Source organism: Marmota monax, unplaced genomic scaffold (assembly GCF_021218885.2).
Source record: "Marmota monax isolate L192 unplaced genomic scaffold, Marmota_monax_Labrador192_F-V1.1 WCK01_AAM20220418_F8-fsc00022, whole genome shotgun sequence".
Taxonomy (NCBI): Eukaryota; Metazoa; Chordata; class Mammalia; order Rodentia; family Sciuridae; genus Marmota; species Marmota monax.
In genome coordinates this window covers 25,970,037-25,986,046 of record NW_026695215.1, presented here as the reverse complement: position 1 = coordinate 25,986,046, position 16,010 = coordinate 25,970,037, and the positions used below count along the sequence as shown (strand labels likewise).

Sequence of the window (16,010 nt, the reverse complement as noted above, 5' to 3'; positions counted from 1 at the left end):
GCTTTTAGGAGACACCTCATATCCAAACCATAACACATGGAACTGTCTTTAACTTCACTATCTGGTAACGTCTTTTTATGGCTACTGCTTCTGTTATAGAGAACCACATATAACACTATTGGTCTCTTTTTTGCTCAGAAGTTTCCCAGAAAGCTGTTGTGTCCTCTGGGAACTTGAAGCAAAACCATGCTTTTTCATTCTGTCCCTGTCTTTTCTTGTACTTTTTTGTGTTGTTTTTCCACAATATCTTCCCATCCTTTCCACATACCAATAAAATAAAAATGGCAGCAAAGTAGTTCTGCTATTTCTCTTCTTCTTTTAATTTTACATCATCTATACCAAGTATAGGGCCTGTGTTTTTGTTCTTCAGAAGAATAAATTGAAAGGTCAAAATCAAGTCATAGATTATGTGTATACTCTGCCGGTTCTCTGCATGTTTTGTAAAAATCTGAAGCCACAAGTCTCATTTCTACCATCCTTTATACAAATATCAACTGAGGAGTCACCATTATTTCTGGGTACTAAGATGCAAAAAAGAGTAAGACCATCCAAGCCCTTGAAGAACACATCCGCAGTATCCTAAGGGGAAGTAGGCAAAAACACAGATGTAGAACAGGGTGCTGAGTGTAATGTGAGAGCTAGGACCTAGATTCTGTTCTCAGAACCCTAGCACTTGTTACCCCTATCATAATTGAAAGCACAAAAGTTGAGTTAAATGCACAAGATTCTATATGAGCCCCTGAATTAATTGCTTAGAGATACTGTAGAAAGCATCACAGAAGTTTTCCCCTGATAATTGTGCAGTCAGTATTGCTTGAGACCTGCCATACATCTGACAAATTGTATTGGCCCCTTTGGAATTCAACATGTACCCATTCAGAAAAGGCTAAGCCTTCATTCAAGTGGCTAAAGACAAACAATAAGCATGTAAAACAGATAAATACACAAGGTTGGTTTAAAAAACTACTATGAAGGAAATAAATCAGACTTTGGGATAGCCTGTCTGGAGAGGAAGGTATACTTCAGATCAAGGGCTGAGGGAAGGCTTCTGAGAAAGCAACCTCTGAGCTAAAATGAGTATTAAGAGCTGGGGGACAAGCATTCCAGGCTGAGAAAGCGGCATGTTTAAAAAGCTTAGGTTACATGAGGTGGGATGGAAAGGGAGAGAAAAGGGAAATTGCATGGTAATGGAGGGAGTCCCTCATTGTTATACAAAATTACATATAAGAGGTTGTGAGGGGAATGGGAAAATAAACAAGGAGAGAAATGAATTACAGTGGATGGGGTAGAGAGAGAAGATGGGAGGGGAGGGAGGGGGGATAGTAGAGGATAGGAAAGGTAGCAGAATACAACAGTTACTAATAGGGCATTATGTAAAAATGTGGATGTGTAACCGATGTGATTCTGCAATCTGTATTTGGGGTAAAATTGGGAGTTCATAACCAACTTGAATCTAATGTATGAAATATGATATGTCAAGAGCTTTATAATGTTTTGAACAACCAATAAAAAAAATAAAATAAAATAAAATAAAAAATAAAAAGCTTAGGTTTTCAAGGAAAGGTTTTCAAGAAAAGCTTAGGTTTCCAAGGCAGCCAATATGACAAATCAGGGACTTTCTAATGCTATATTGGATATGTGAAATGACAGGGAAAATTGAGTCTGATTCTAAGGGGTTTGGATTTAGTTGCATTGATGACAAGGCCATTTATGGAAGTGGAGGATTCTGGAAAAGATCAGTTTTCATTAGGAATAAGAGTGCCATTTCAGGGAACACTTTTTTGAGATACTTTCATACTTGCTCTTGACATTTCACAGTTGCTCTCATGCATCTTACATTAAGATTTTATCATCCCATTTCTCCTTTTTCACTTGCATATTTCACTCTGCAAGTTTCCTTGTCCAAATTAGTAACTCTGTCTAATCCTGTTTTCATCCTTCTTCCCAGGAAGCATGCTCCGACCCAATACCTCTCATTCTAGCATCTTAAACTGTGGAAAAATATTTTTATTACTATTTACTCAATATATTTGCTACTCACAATCCCATTTTTCCTTTCACTTTCAGAATCATGACCTTTAAAAACAGGTTCTGATGATAATGGGATTATTTTCTTGTTATATTGTTTGTTCACATATAAGTGACTTGTAGAGGAGAATCATTATAGACTTGAGAATGGCTTTTGAGGAGGTGTTCCACAAAGATAGCACATTTTTTGCTGCTGAGTTTTGTCAATTCCTGTGATAAATAGATATTTTAAATAAATAAATAAAAGGCTACTGGAGCTAGATCATAAGCATGGGCCAAGCTGCAGGGACTCCTTAGGATCACATTCTGCTCCCAAGCCATTTTGTGGGAACTTTGTCTTCTATATTGTTACTTATGGAAGGTGTCCTGATGGGGAATGGTGGGTAATGAATATGTCAGGACCATCAGCTTCTATACAATCTGTGACAAGTTTTCTCCAGACTTCTGTGACCTCTGATGAGAAGGTAGGCATTGCACTAGACCCTGGCTTTTTCTCAAAAGATACAGAAGACTCCTTAAAGGATATTCTTGCAATAAACTCAAAAGTAGTTGTATCTTTGCCTTGAAGCCTTGTATTTTCAGACTTGAGAAACTTAATTTTCTTTTCATCCTGAATTCAGCTCTTTCCATAATAGCCTGTGTCTCCTTAATTCCAGAATTTCAGAAAATAGTTGTAAAATATTTGATTTTTCTCCCAGTAAGAATAGAGTTGCTGCTTAGTGACAATTTGGATTTTGGGGGAAATTTTTTAAAAATAAAGTATCTAATAATGAAGAATACAAACAATAATAAATGCTGCAAGGTTGTGGGGAGAAAAGTACACTTGTGTGCTTTCGCTTTTGCAAACTAGTACAACCACTATGAAAAGAAATATGGAAATTCCAAAAAAAGATATAGGGATGGAACCACCATATGACCCCCACTCCTTGGTATTTTCCCAAAAGATATATATTTTTCTACATATATATATATGTGTGTGTGTGTGTGTGTGTGTGTGTGTGTATATATATATGTATATATGTATGTGTGTGTATATATATATATATATACACACACACACACACACACACAATGGAGTTCTACTCAGCCATAAAGAAGAATGAAATTATGGTTGATGCTGGACGCAGTGGCATACACCTGTAATCCCAGCAGATCGGGAGACTGAAGCAGGAAGATTGTGAGTTCAAAGCCAGCCTCAGCAAATTAGTGAGGACCTAAGCAAAATCAGCAAGACCCTGTCTCTAATAAAAATAATTTTTTTAAAAAAAGGTTGGGCAATGGATGTGTAACTGATGTGATTCTGCAATCTGTAGATGGGGTAAAAATGGGAGCTCATAACCCACTTGAATCAAAGGGTGAAATATGATATATCAAGAACTATGTAATGTTTTGAATAACCAACAATAAAAAATTTAAAAAAAAATAAAAAAAGGTTGGGGATGTGACTCATTGGTTAAGCATTCACTAAGTTCAATCCCCAGAACCAAAAAAAAAAAAAAAGGAAAAGAAACTATAGTATTTGCCTGTAAATGGATAGAAATGAATAATATCATGCTAAATGAGATAAGTCAAACTCAGAAACTCAAAGCTCAAATGTTTTCTTTCATGTAAAAGCTAGAATAAAATAAAAGAAAGGGGGAGGGAAGAATAAGATAACATAAATAACCACTCAAATATAAATTAACAGATGAGCAAAAGGAACTATAGTAGAGTAGAGGAAGGAGAATGGGAGAGTGGAGGGGAAAGGGGGAGGGGAAAGGGATAGGGGAAGGGGGCATCATGAACTGAAATCAATTTCCTTGCATGTATGAGTTCGTCAGAATGAACCCAACTACTATGTATAATTATAAAGCTCTAATTTTGTCTTTTTTAATTTGTTCTTTTTAATTATACATGACAATAGAATGTGTTTTGACATATCATACATGGAGTTATACATGGAGTATAACTTCCCATTTTTGTGTTTGTACATGATATAGAGTTACACTGGCCACATATTCATATATGAACATAGGAAAGTTATGTCTGATTCATTCTACTGTCTTTACTAATCACATCCCTTCTCCCTTCCCCCCACTCCACCCTGTCCAATCAGTGAACCTCCCCTCCTCCATTCCGTGCACTAATGTGAGTCAGCATCTGAATATCAGAGAGAACATTTTTGGCCTTTGGTTTTTGGGATTGGCTTATTTCACTTAGCATGATAGCCTCAAGTTCCATTTATTTACTGGCAAATGCTATAATTTCATTCTTCTTTATGACTAAGCAATACTCCATTGTGTATTTGCAACATTTTCTTTCTCTGTTCATCTGTTGAAGGGCACCTGGGTTGATTCCATAGCTTAGCTATTATGAATTGAGCTGCTATATTGATGTGGCCACATCAATGTAATATGCTGATTTGAATCCTCTGGGTATACGCCAAGGAGTGAGATAACTTGCTTCCATTCCAAGTTTTCTGAGGAATCTCCATACTGCTTTCTAGAGTGGTTGCACCAATTTACAGTTCCATCAGCAATCTATAAGTGAACCTTTCTCCCACATCTTCACCAACATTTATTATTACTTGTATTCTCAATAATTGCCATTCTGACTGGAGTGAGATGAAATCTTATAGTAGTTTTGATTTGCATTTCTCTAATTGCTAGAGATATTGAACATTTATTCATATATTTTTTGGTTGATTGTATTTCTTCTTCTGTGAAGTGTCTGTTCAGTTATTTAGCCCATTTATTGATTGTGTTATTTGTTTCTTTGATGTTACTTTTTTTGAGTTATTTATTTTTTTAATTGATTTTATTTTTTTAAATACACAACAGCAAATGCATTACAATTCTTATTACACATATAGAACACAATTTTTCATATCTTTGTTTATTAAGTATGTTCACGCCAACTCATATCTTTATACACGTACTGTATTTATTTTTTGCATTACAATTCTTATTACACATATTTATCACAATTTTCATATCTCTGTATATAAAGTAGGTTGACACCCAATTTGTATCTTCATACGTGTACTTTGGATAATGATGTCCATCACATTCCACCATTCTTGCTAATCCCCTGCCCCCTCCCTTTCCCTCCCTCCCCTCTTCCCTATCTAGAATTCATCTATTTCTCCCATGTTCCCCCTCCCTACTCCACTGTGAGTCAGCCTCCTTATATCAGAGAAAACATTCAGCATTTGTTTTTGGGGGGATTGGCTAGCTTCACTTAGCATTATCTTCTCCAACGCCATCCATTTACCTGCAGATGCCATGATTTTAATCTCTTTTATTGCTGAGTAAAATTCCATTCTGTATATATGCCACTTTTTTAATCCATTCATCCACTGAAGAGCATCTAGGTTGGCTTCACAGTTTAGCTATTGTGAATTGTGCTGCTATAAACATTGATGTGGCTGTGTCCCTGTAGTATGCTGTTTTTAAGTCCTTTGGTTATAATCCAAGGAGAGGGATAGCTGGGTCAAATGGTGGTTCCGTTCCCAGCTTTTCAAGGAATCTCCATACTGCTTTCCAAATTGGCTGCACGAATTTGCAGTCCCACCAGCAATATATGAGTGTACCTTTTTCCCCACATCCTCGCCAACATTTATTGTTGTTTGTCTTCATAATAGCTGCCATTCTGACTGGAGTGAGATGATATCTTAGAGTAGTTTTGATTTGCATTTCTCTGATTGCTAGGAATGTTGAACATTTTTTAATATATTTGTCCTTGGCCCATTTGTTGATTGGGTTATTTGTTTGTTTGGTGCTTAGCTTTTTGAGTTCTTTATATACCCTAGAGATTAGTGCTCTATCTGATGTGTGAGGGGTAAAGATTTGCTCCCAGGATGTAGGCTCTCTGTTCACCTCACAGATTGTTTGTTTTGCTGAGAAAAAAAAACTTTAATTTGATTTCATATCATTTATTGATTCTTGGCTTTAATTCTTGCGCCACAGGAGTCTTGTTAAGGAAGTTGGGGCCTAATCCCACATGATGAAGATTAGGACTTACTTTTTCATCTAGTAGACTCAGAGTCTCTGGTTTAATTCCTAGGCCCTTGATCCACTTTGAGTTAAGTGGTGCATGGTGAGAGATAGGGGTTTCATTTCATTTTGTTGCATATGAATTTTTAGTTTTCCTAGCACCATTTTTTGAAGAGGCTATCTTTTCTCCAATGCATGTTTTTGGCATCTTTGTCTAATATAAGATAATTGTAATTTTGTGGGTTAGTCTCTGTGTCCTCTATTCTGTACCATTGGTCTACCAGCCTGTTTTGGTGCCAGTACCATGCTATTTTTGTTACTATTGCTCTGTAGTGTAGTTTAAGTTCTGGTATAGCGATGCCACCTGCTTTGCTCTTCCTGCTAAGGATTGATTTAGCTATTCTGGGTCTCTTATTTTTCCAAATGAATTTCATGATTGCTTTTTCTATTTCTATGAGGAATGTCAATGGGATTTTGATCGGAATTTTATTAAATCTGTATAGTGCTTTTGGTAGTATGGTCATTTTGATAACATTAATTTGGCCTATCCAAGAGCAAGGTAGATCTTTCCATCTTCTACAGAAATCAATAAATGTAATTCATTCCATCAATAGACTTAAAGATAAGAATCATATGATCAGCTCAACATCATAAAGGCTATGTACACTAAGCCTCAGGCCAACATTATTTTAAACGGAGAAAAACTGAAGGTTTTTCTAAAAACAGGAACAAGACAGGGATGCCCTCTTTCACCATTTCTATTCAACACTGTTCTTGAAACACTGGCCAGAGCAATTAGACAGACAAAAGAAATCAAAGGGATATGTATAGGAAAAGAAGAACTTAAATTAACACTATTTGCTGACCATATGATTCTATACCTAAAAAAACCAAAAAACTCCACCAGAAAACTTCTAGAACTAGTAAATTAATTCAGCAAAGTAGCAGGATATAAAATCAACACCCATAAATCAAAGGCATTTCTGTATATCAGTGACAAAGCCTCTTAGAAAGAAATGAGGAAAACTACCTCATTCACAATAACCTCAAAAAAAATAAGATACTTGGGAATCAACAAAAGAAGTGAAAGATCTATACAGTGAAAACTACAGAACCCTTGAGTTCTTTATATGTCCTGGAAATTAATGTTCTATTTGAGGTGAAGATGGCAAAGTTATTCTCCATTTAGGAAGCTCTCTGTTTATATTCTCAATTGTTTCCTTTTCTGTGAAGAAGCTTTTCAGTTTGAATCCATCCCAATTATTGATTCTTGATTTTACTTCTTGTGCTTTAGGAGTCTTGTTGAGGAATTTGGTTCCTAAACTGACATGATGGAGAATTAGGCCTACTTTTTCTTATAGTAGGTACAGGGTCTCTGGTCTAATGCCTAGGTTGGTCCTTGATCCACTTTGAGTTGAGTTTGTACAAATTGAGAGATAGGATTTCCAGTTTTCCCAGCACCATTTGTTGAAGAGGCTATCTTTTCTCCAATGTATATTCACGGCAGCTTTGTCTAGTATGCAATAACAGATATTTATGTGGGTTTGTCTCTGTGTATTTGGTTCTGTACCATTGGTATTCATGTCTGTTTTGGTGTCAGTACCATGCTATTTTTGTTACTATAGCTCTGTAGTATACTTTAATTTCTGATATTATTATGCCTCCTACTTCACTTTTCTCACTGAGGATTGCCTTGGCTATTCTGGGTCTCTTGTTTTTCCAAATGAATTTCATGACAGATTTTTCTGTTTCCATGAAGAATGTCAATGGAAACTTAACAGGAATTTCATTAAATATGTATAGTGCTTTTCGTAGTATGGCCATTTGACAATATTAATTCTGCATACTCAAGAACATGAGAGATCTTTCCATCTTCTAAGGTCTTTTTCATTTGTTTTCTTTAGAGTTCTGTAATTTTCATTGTAGAGGTTTTTAACCTCTTTTGTTAGATTGATTCCCAAACATATTATTGTTTTTGAGGATATTGTAAATGGGGTAGTTTTCCTAATTTCTCTTTCAATTGATTCATCACTGATATATAGAAATGCATATGGTTTATGGGTATTAATTTTATATTCTGCGATTTTACTGAATTCATTTATGAGTTCTAGAAGTTTTCTAGTAGAGTTTTTTGGGTCTTCTAAATATAGAATCATGTCATCAGCAAATAGGGATAGTTTGAGTTCTTCTTTTCCTATTTGTATCCTTTTTAATTATAATAATTTAATCTTCTAATTACTCTGGCTAGAGTTTCCAGGATCTAGCTGGAGTAATTAGAGTGTAGGTGGTAAAAGAGGGCATCCCTGTCTTGTTCCAGTTTTTAGAGGTTTCAGTTTTTCTCCTTTTAGGATGATGTTAGCTTTGGGTTTAGCATATATAGTTTTTACAATATTGAGGTATGTTCCTACTATCCCTAGTTTTTCTAGTGTTTTGTACATGAATGAATGCTGTATTTTGCCAAATACTTTTTCTATTCTCTTTTTCTTTTTCATCTGTTGAGATAATCATGTTATTGTTGTCTTTAAGACTATTGATGTGATGAATTACATTTATTGATTTCCATATGTTGAACTAACCTTGCATACCTAGAATGAACCCCACTTGATCGTGGTGCAATACCTTTTAAATATGTTTTTGTATTTGATTTCTCAGTTTTTTATAAAATATGTTTTTTATAAAATGTCCATGAAGGATATTGGTCTGAAGTTTTCTTTCCTTGATGTGTCTTTGTCTGATTTTGATATCAGGGTGATACTAGCTTCATAGAATGAATTTGGAAGAGTTCCCTCCTTTTCTAATACATGTAATAATTTGAGGAGGATTGTTGTTAGTTATCCTTTGAAAGCCAGATAGAACTCAGCTGAGAATCTCTTTGCTCCTGGGCTTTTCTTTCTTGGTAGGCTTTTGATGGTATCTTCAATTTCATTGCTTGAAATTTATCTGTTTGAATTTTCAATGTCCTCCTGATTCAATTTGAGTAGGTCATATATCTCTAGACGTTTGTCGATGCCTTCAAGGTTTTCTGTTTTATTAGTGTATGAATTTTCAAAATAGTTTCTGATTATCATCTGTATTTCATATTGTCCATTATGATGTTTCCTTTCTCACCACAAATTTTAGTAATTTGAGTTTTCTCTCTCTCTTTCTCTTTATTAGCTTAGCTAAGCATTTATCAATTTTATTTTTTTTTCAAAGAACCTACTTTTTGTTTCATCAATTTTTGGATTGTTTCTTTTATTTTAATTTCATTTAATTTCATTTTAATTATTTTCTGTCTTCTACTTTTACTGTTGATTTGTTCTTTTTATAGGTCTTGGAGATGTAATGTTAGGTTATTTATTCGTTGACTTTCTATTCTTTGAATGAATGTAATGCTGTAATTTTTAAGAAGCAAAAATAAAAAGAAGAAAAATTACAATGATACAAAGGCAATAGTACATTATTCAGTACTTTAAAAAGAATGAGCAATCAAGCCATAAAGACATGTACAAAGTTAATTCATACTATAAATTGAAAGAAATCAATCTAATAAGTCTACATTGCAATACTGGATGATTATAATGATTCCAACTATGTGATATTTTTTAAAAGGCAAAACTTCAGAAATAGTAAAATAATCAGTGTTTGCCAGGGGCTAAGGGGGAGAGAGGACTAAATAGGCAGAATTTAGAGTATTTGGGTAACAAATACTTCTGTGACACTATAATGGTGGATGAATATTGTTATAATTTGTCCAAACCCACAGAACACACAACATTGAGAGTGAGCCCTAATGTAAGCAGTGGTCTTTGGGTGGTAGTGATGTGTCATGGTGTGTAGGTTTATCAATTATAACAGATATGCCACACTGGTGGGACATATTGGTAATGAGAGAGGTTATGCAGTATGGGAGTGGGGGGATTAGGGAAATCTCTGTACCTTCTTATCAATCTGCTATGAAACTGAAACTTTAAAAAAAAAAATCTTTAAAACAGACAAAATAGTGCCTGTCTCCATAGTTGGAATTGCCCATCGTCTGACTTTAGGGTAGAACTTGTCATTAGTTTGCCCTTAGTTTTCTGCTATGTGAGTTCCTGAGCAACTTCAACACCTCTCCATCGCTTTTTCTTCCCGCATTTTCAGGCCTTGGAGTACCTTTTCAAATTCATTGTTCAGTCACGGATCCTGTACTCGAGAGCCACGTGTGGGATGGAAGAGGAGCAATTCCGGTCAAGCATCCAAGAGCTTTTCCAGTCCATTCGGTTTGTGCTCAGTCTGGACAGCAGAAACTCAGAAACACTCCTTTTCACTCAGGTCTGTGAGCTGTAGAGAAGTTTTGCTGCTAAATTCCTAGTCTGTCTTAGCAAGTGGTTTCTTTGTCCTCTGGCTTCCAGAGTTGAAAAAGCCCTGCCAGGACCTTGTGTGTTGGGTAAGTTACAATTTACAAGGAAACACCTGATAGAACAAAATGCTATTTTTACTTGGAAAACAATTATGCCTCATGCCAAGTATAAAACAGCTTTGTGACTTTCTGTTTGAAAAGCAATACAAAATTATTCTCATGAACCCTTTACCAAATCTAGTTAACCACCATACTATTGGGGGTTTTTTTGATCATCTTATTCATCAAGTATATTTAGAATGTATGGGGAATTTTATTTTCTACCTTGTCACTATTATTTTTTTTTTAATTTTTGACCATTAAGTGTCCATTCCAGATATTTAGAGTGGAATACAAAAAAACAGGAGGAATAACTTGAAAGCAATAGCTAAAAATTAGGATTAGCTTTTATTAGAAATATCAGTGTTGGAAGAAAATTTACTTCCTCATGTTTGCTGCCTATCCAGCTAATCTATTATCTTTTCCATGTAACTTTGCAATAGAATGAATCAAAGATTTATTTCTTCAGTCACAGAGGGTTATTTTATTTTCTCTTACAAAATTAATGTTGGAATTTTTCTAATGAATTATAGTTTTTTGAAGCCAATATTACACCAAAACCTGTCAGCAAAGATCAGGTAGCCTCTCTCACATTCATTCATTCTGTCACTGCCATCTATGTTGTGTGCAAGTGTATCTCATCTCATTTAAGTTTAGAATAGTCTACTATTTTTGTTTTCCTCTTGACTATGTATTACCCTTAATTCCAATTGCCTTTATGCCCCTTGGCCCAGAGGCAAGTGATCACCTGTGAGCTAGTCTCTATAAGTAAATACCTCAAGGTTTTCAGGTGCCTCTGTAAGGCAAATTTCTTCCATAGTCTTTCATTCTAAATACCTGAAGCAACTCATCTTCCTCTCCCTGCCCCTCCTGCAGCCCATCAATTCCTTCCAACAGGCACCTAGGGTATCTGCTTCACCCAAAAGGGTTAAGGGGAGATTGCTAATAGCTAACAAAACAAGATTGATATGCTTTTGAGGAACTTGGCAATGGCCTGTATAAATGGCATACAATGCCCTGTACTCATCTGGATAAATAGCTTAAGCCTTGTCCCAGCTTAGACCTGTGTCAGGATCAAACCTGTTTGGTGCCAGGATCGTGTTTCATGAATTTCAGAACTATCAGCAAGTGTTTTGTTTAATTAGACTTTATACCTTTGATTATGGCCACTAGAAGATGTCAGGGTATGGGTGTCCTTCTGTCCTAGTACATAATTATGGAAGATGTCACCTTTTAAAAGAGCAAATCAGCTACTATATGTTATTAATTATGAAGTGCCTACTCCCTCCCCCTGTCCCTTTTTCTTTTTTTATCTACTAACTGCTTATATGTTTTTGAGCTGGTTCTAATTACTGAAAAACAATCTCCTTGATATTTTCACAGAGTTATGAATCTGCAGGTAGAATTTGTATAAGTTCTTCAATTGAACCTGGCCTGAACATAGACAACAGTGTGTTGGGCTTTTCCCCGTGGCATAAATTTTCACTCATTCTAAGCCAGTGTATACTGCCTGATGAAGCAATCAATGAAAATGTCCTATTCCCGCCTCCTGCCACTTGGGAAGAATGAGCTCTCTTCCATTTCCCTTTTTAAATCCTAGGTTAATGGTATAAGAGTACTGGGAAGTGCAAAAAGCTTCTGTCATGCTGCTTCTATTAGACAAGAGAAGGGAATAAGATCATTTATTGAAGGCCTATTTTGTTTCAACACTCTACTGGAATTTTATGCACGTTATTTTTTCTTTATACCAATACTAAGAGATAAATAATAGTATCATCCCATTTTATATATGAGAGAACTGAGACAGTAATTCAACAGAGATTATGTCACAGGGATATTTTGTATTGTTGTTTTTTAGCTGTCTTTTGGGGGAGTTTTTTTGGTATACTTTTATAAAAAATATTTTTAGTTGTAAGTGAACATAATACTTTTATTTTATTTATTCATTTTTATATTGTTCTGAGGATCCAACCCTTGCTTCATACATGTGAGGCAAGTGCTCCACCACTGAGCTACAACCCCAGCTGGTTAGACTTATTTTTTGAGACAGGGTCTTACTATGTTACCCGGGCAGCCTTCAAACTTATGATAGTCCTATTTCAGCCTCTTCAGTCCTACTTCCTCTTCAGCTGGAATTACAGGTGTGCACCATCATACCCGGCTTAAAGAACCTCATGTCTGTCTAGTGCAAAACCCCATTATCTTTCTTCTAAAGTGTTCTACTGCCTTAAGGGCCTGGAATTATCTTTATTACCAGATAATCCTCAAGAGGCCACTGTATGTGTCTGCCAGAACTCTGACCCTAGAAGCCTGTATGCACACATGCACGCACACACACCTGATCTCCTTGCCTAGGTCATCAGAGTCATTAAACTCTTAAGATAATATAATCAGTTCTTAAGAGTACATGACTGATTAAATCCATACATTTCCCATCCTTTTAAATTTATACTTGAGACTGCTACACATCACATATGAAGAAAATAATTTGCAGAGTCTTCAGATTTTTTTGGTTTTATACAAACATCGCTATCCTGGGGAAATGGTCTCAGAGCTAGAATGCTGACTACAGGGCTGTGAGTGGAGAACAGCTGATGCTACTTGAAGACCCTCAGCTTTTTCTGTCATATTTTCTTTAAGAGGTTCCTGATTTGAGTTTGGAACTAAAATAAGAAAGTCACAAGCTTGATCATAAAAACAAACAAAAAATTTAAATCCATTTGAGCAAAAATAACTATGGTTTGTAAGCCACATTGAGAAAATTTCTCTTTATACTTCCTTCTCTTGCCTGCAAATACCTTGGCAAATTATGAAAGCTTCAAGTGGCCTTAGTCCCACTAAAGTCTCTTCTTTCCTTTTTGGTTACTCCATCCCCCAGAAGTGCTATAGGCCAGGATAGAATCAAGGGTCAGGAAGGAACCTCCCAAGGCAGGGGTGCTGCAATACCTTCTCAGCTTTTTTCAACCTCATATCATTGAGCATGTAAGATGGATGCAGACCTGAGCTAATCAGAGATTTACTTGCTTTTGCAGGCTGCACTCCTCAATTCTTTCCCAACTATCTTTGATGAACTGCTGCAAATGTTCACTGTGCAAGAGGTGGCAGAGTTTGTGAGAGGAACTCTAGGGAGCATGCCAAGCACTGTGCACATCGGACAGTCCATGGATGTGGTGAAGCTTCAGTCCATCGCCAGAACAGTGGACAGCCGCCTGTTTTCTTTTTCAGGTAGATCCGTTTAGGATGAGTCAGTCAGACTCACATTGTTCCCCTTCGGGGCTAATCAAAGGATCAGTTTTATCAATCATTGTATAAAAAACCAGCAACCCCTTCCAGCGTCTCAAGAAGCTAAGGTAGGAGGATGGCAAATTCAAGGCCAGCCTAGGCAGCTTAGGAAGACCCTGTCTCAAAATTTAAAAAATAAACAGATACAAAGAAAAAAAAATCACTCTTAAAGTATAGAATTTTTGGTGAATTATGTTTAGAAATGCGGCCAAGATCTAGGCCTTATGTCTTACAGTTTATTCCTAGTACTCACATCCTGGGGCACATCTGTGTCTCAGGCTGGCCTAAACTTGTGATCCTCCTGCCTCTGCCTCTCAGGTAGCTGAGATTACAGGCATCTGCCCCTGCACCCAGAAGAATTTTTATAATTAGAATTTGGGTTGATTAATTTTTTAAATTTGATTTTAAAACATAAGAACAATAATTCCTCAGCTCAGTGGCAATGTATACTTCAACTACTAAATAGGTATGCCCTTTGACTTATCTCTGACATTGTACAGTATTGCTGATAATAAAGCTGCCATCAAGAAATTCAGCCTTTTTTCACTAGTAACTGTTTATGGTAAACACTGCTTTCTTCTCTAGCTCCTTGATTGATAATGTCATCAATGGTTTAGACACACTGTTGCCAAGGCCAGTGCCCACCCAAGCTTTGTGCATTGCTTGAAAGAAGATGCTTTTGAAATATGTGGGAAGGAAAACCACAGACTACCCACACTTATACTCTTTATTTCTTGTATTTTTGCATGTGCTCAACTGCTTTACATAATCATTTAAGAAATTTTTTTCTGAAAATGTATGTGGCACTAGACCAATTGAATTTTGAGATGATTAGCCACCACCAAATTTTCATTTGCATTTCACTTGTATTTATCTTCCCTGAAGCAAAGAAATTCTTTACCAGTGATGTCATTTAACCAATGCATATTCTCAGTATACACCAGTTTGGTGTCTTCCTCAGCAGATTCAAATAACAAATGACTATTTTGTCTGAAAGTAGCTATTTATTGTTATAAATCCTAGTATGTTGGTATCCTGGTCTATTAAGTACAGTATTAACTTTTCCTTTATCTAGGCAGACTTTTAAACACAGAATAGTTGTTATTTTATTCTCTTTGAACATATTATAAATATTATAAGTATTTGGCAAGGCAGTGCCAAATCTCCTATATATCAAGCAATTTGTCTTTGAAAAAACTTTATGAATTTCATATGAAGTACTTTAATATTGTCAAATATGAGTAATAAATCCAAATACCATGGCTTGTTTGTGTTACTGATAATCTTACTAAATCATGCTGGCCAGGTATTATCAAACCTCCAGGGTCACACAATCATGGACCACATAGGAGTACAAGGTACCAGAAACACATTCACACTTGCATTTCACTTTGTCTTCTAATCAACTCTGTAAAGTAAGTTTAGAGGAGAACATGAACAGATGACAATAATCAAACCCATGGAGGAAGAAATAAATTGCCTAAGGTCTCAGAATAAGAGTTCTAAATATAGACAACTTCTGATGAAAATGCTATTCGGGTAGCATTGGGAGAGAAAATAGAAGTACTTAAATGTACAGAGTAGGATTGATTGACAATAAATGTTGGCTAATTATCAAAGTCTATGACAAGACAAAAGATGTGCTCCTGTTCCATTTATTTATTTATTTCCCCCCTGTTGGGGGGAAAGAGGAAGCCTGATGCCTTGAAGTAAATGTGCACCAGAATGGGAGGGGCATGAAGAGGGTCAGTCAGTAATCTGTATCAAGCCTCTAAATCTAGTCATTATTGTTCATGGTAAGTGTAACATCTACATGGAGTTTCCACTGTAAAATAAACTTTGCTTTTAGTTTGGAGTCTAGTCATTAAAGAGATTTCATTTGCACTCAGACTCCTACCATTCATCCTGGATAAAATTTTGTGGATGCTGGAGCTTGAAATGAGAATGAAGGAAAGAAAGATAAAGAACAGTGTTGTAGGATGACTTATAATTTCCAGACACCAAGCTTTTAGGCCCTTGTAAGGGTAGGGAGTGACCTCTACTCTTGATCCAGTTTCAACCTCACCTGCTTTGAAACAAGTTAAATCTCACAATGTCACCAACTTCCAGCAGTAGATAGTTCTCCTCTGAAGGGCTTCTTCATCTGTGTGTTTTCTCTCCCAGAATCCCGTCGCATCCTGCTTCCTGTGGTTCTCCATCACATTCACCTTCACCTGAGACAGCAGAAAGAGCTACTAATCTGCTCAGGAATTCTCGGCAGCATCTTTTCCATCATCAAGACCAGCTCTCTGGTAGTGGCCCCACAC

General features: G+C 36.1%; 1 protein-coding gene across 8 annotated transcripts in view; it reads left to right on the top strand.

Annotated features, from left to right (window-relative positions):
- Dock3 (dedicator of cytokinesis 3) overlaps positions 1-16,010 on the top strand; it is a 680,226-nt gene that overhangs the window by 579,566 nt on the left and 84,650 nt on the right. For all 8 annotated transcript variants that reach the window (XM_058574833.1, XM_058574836.1, XM_058574835.1 and 5 more), the window contains exons 23-25: positions 10,125-10,295; positions 13,455-13,647; positions 15,868-15,995. In XM_058574833.1, the coding sequence (XP_058430816.1) occupies positions 10,125-10,295; positions 13,455-13,647; positions 15,868-15,995 (492 nt within the window). The remainder of the gene's footprint in view (positions 1-10,124; positions 10,296-13,454; positions 13,648-15,867; positions 15,996-16,010) is intronic.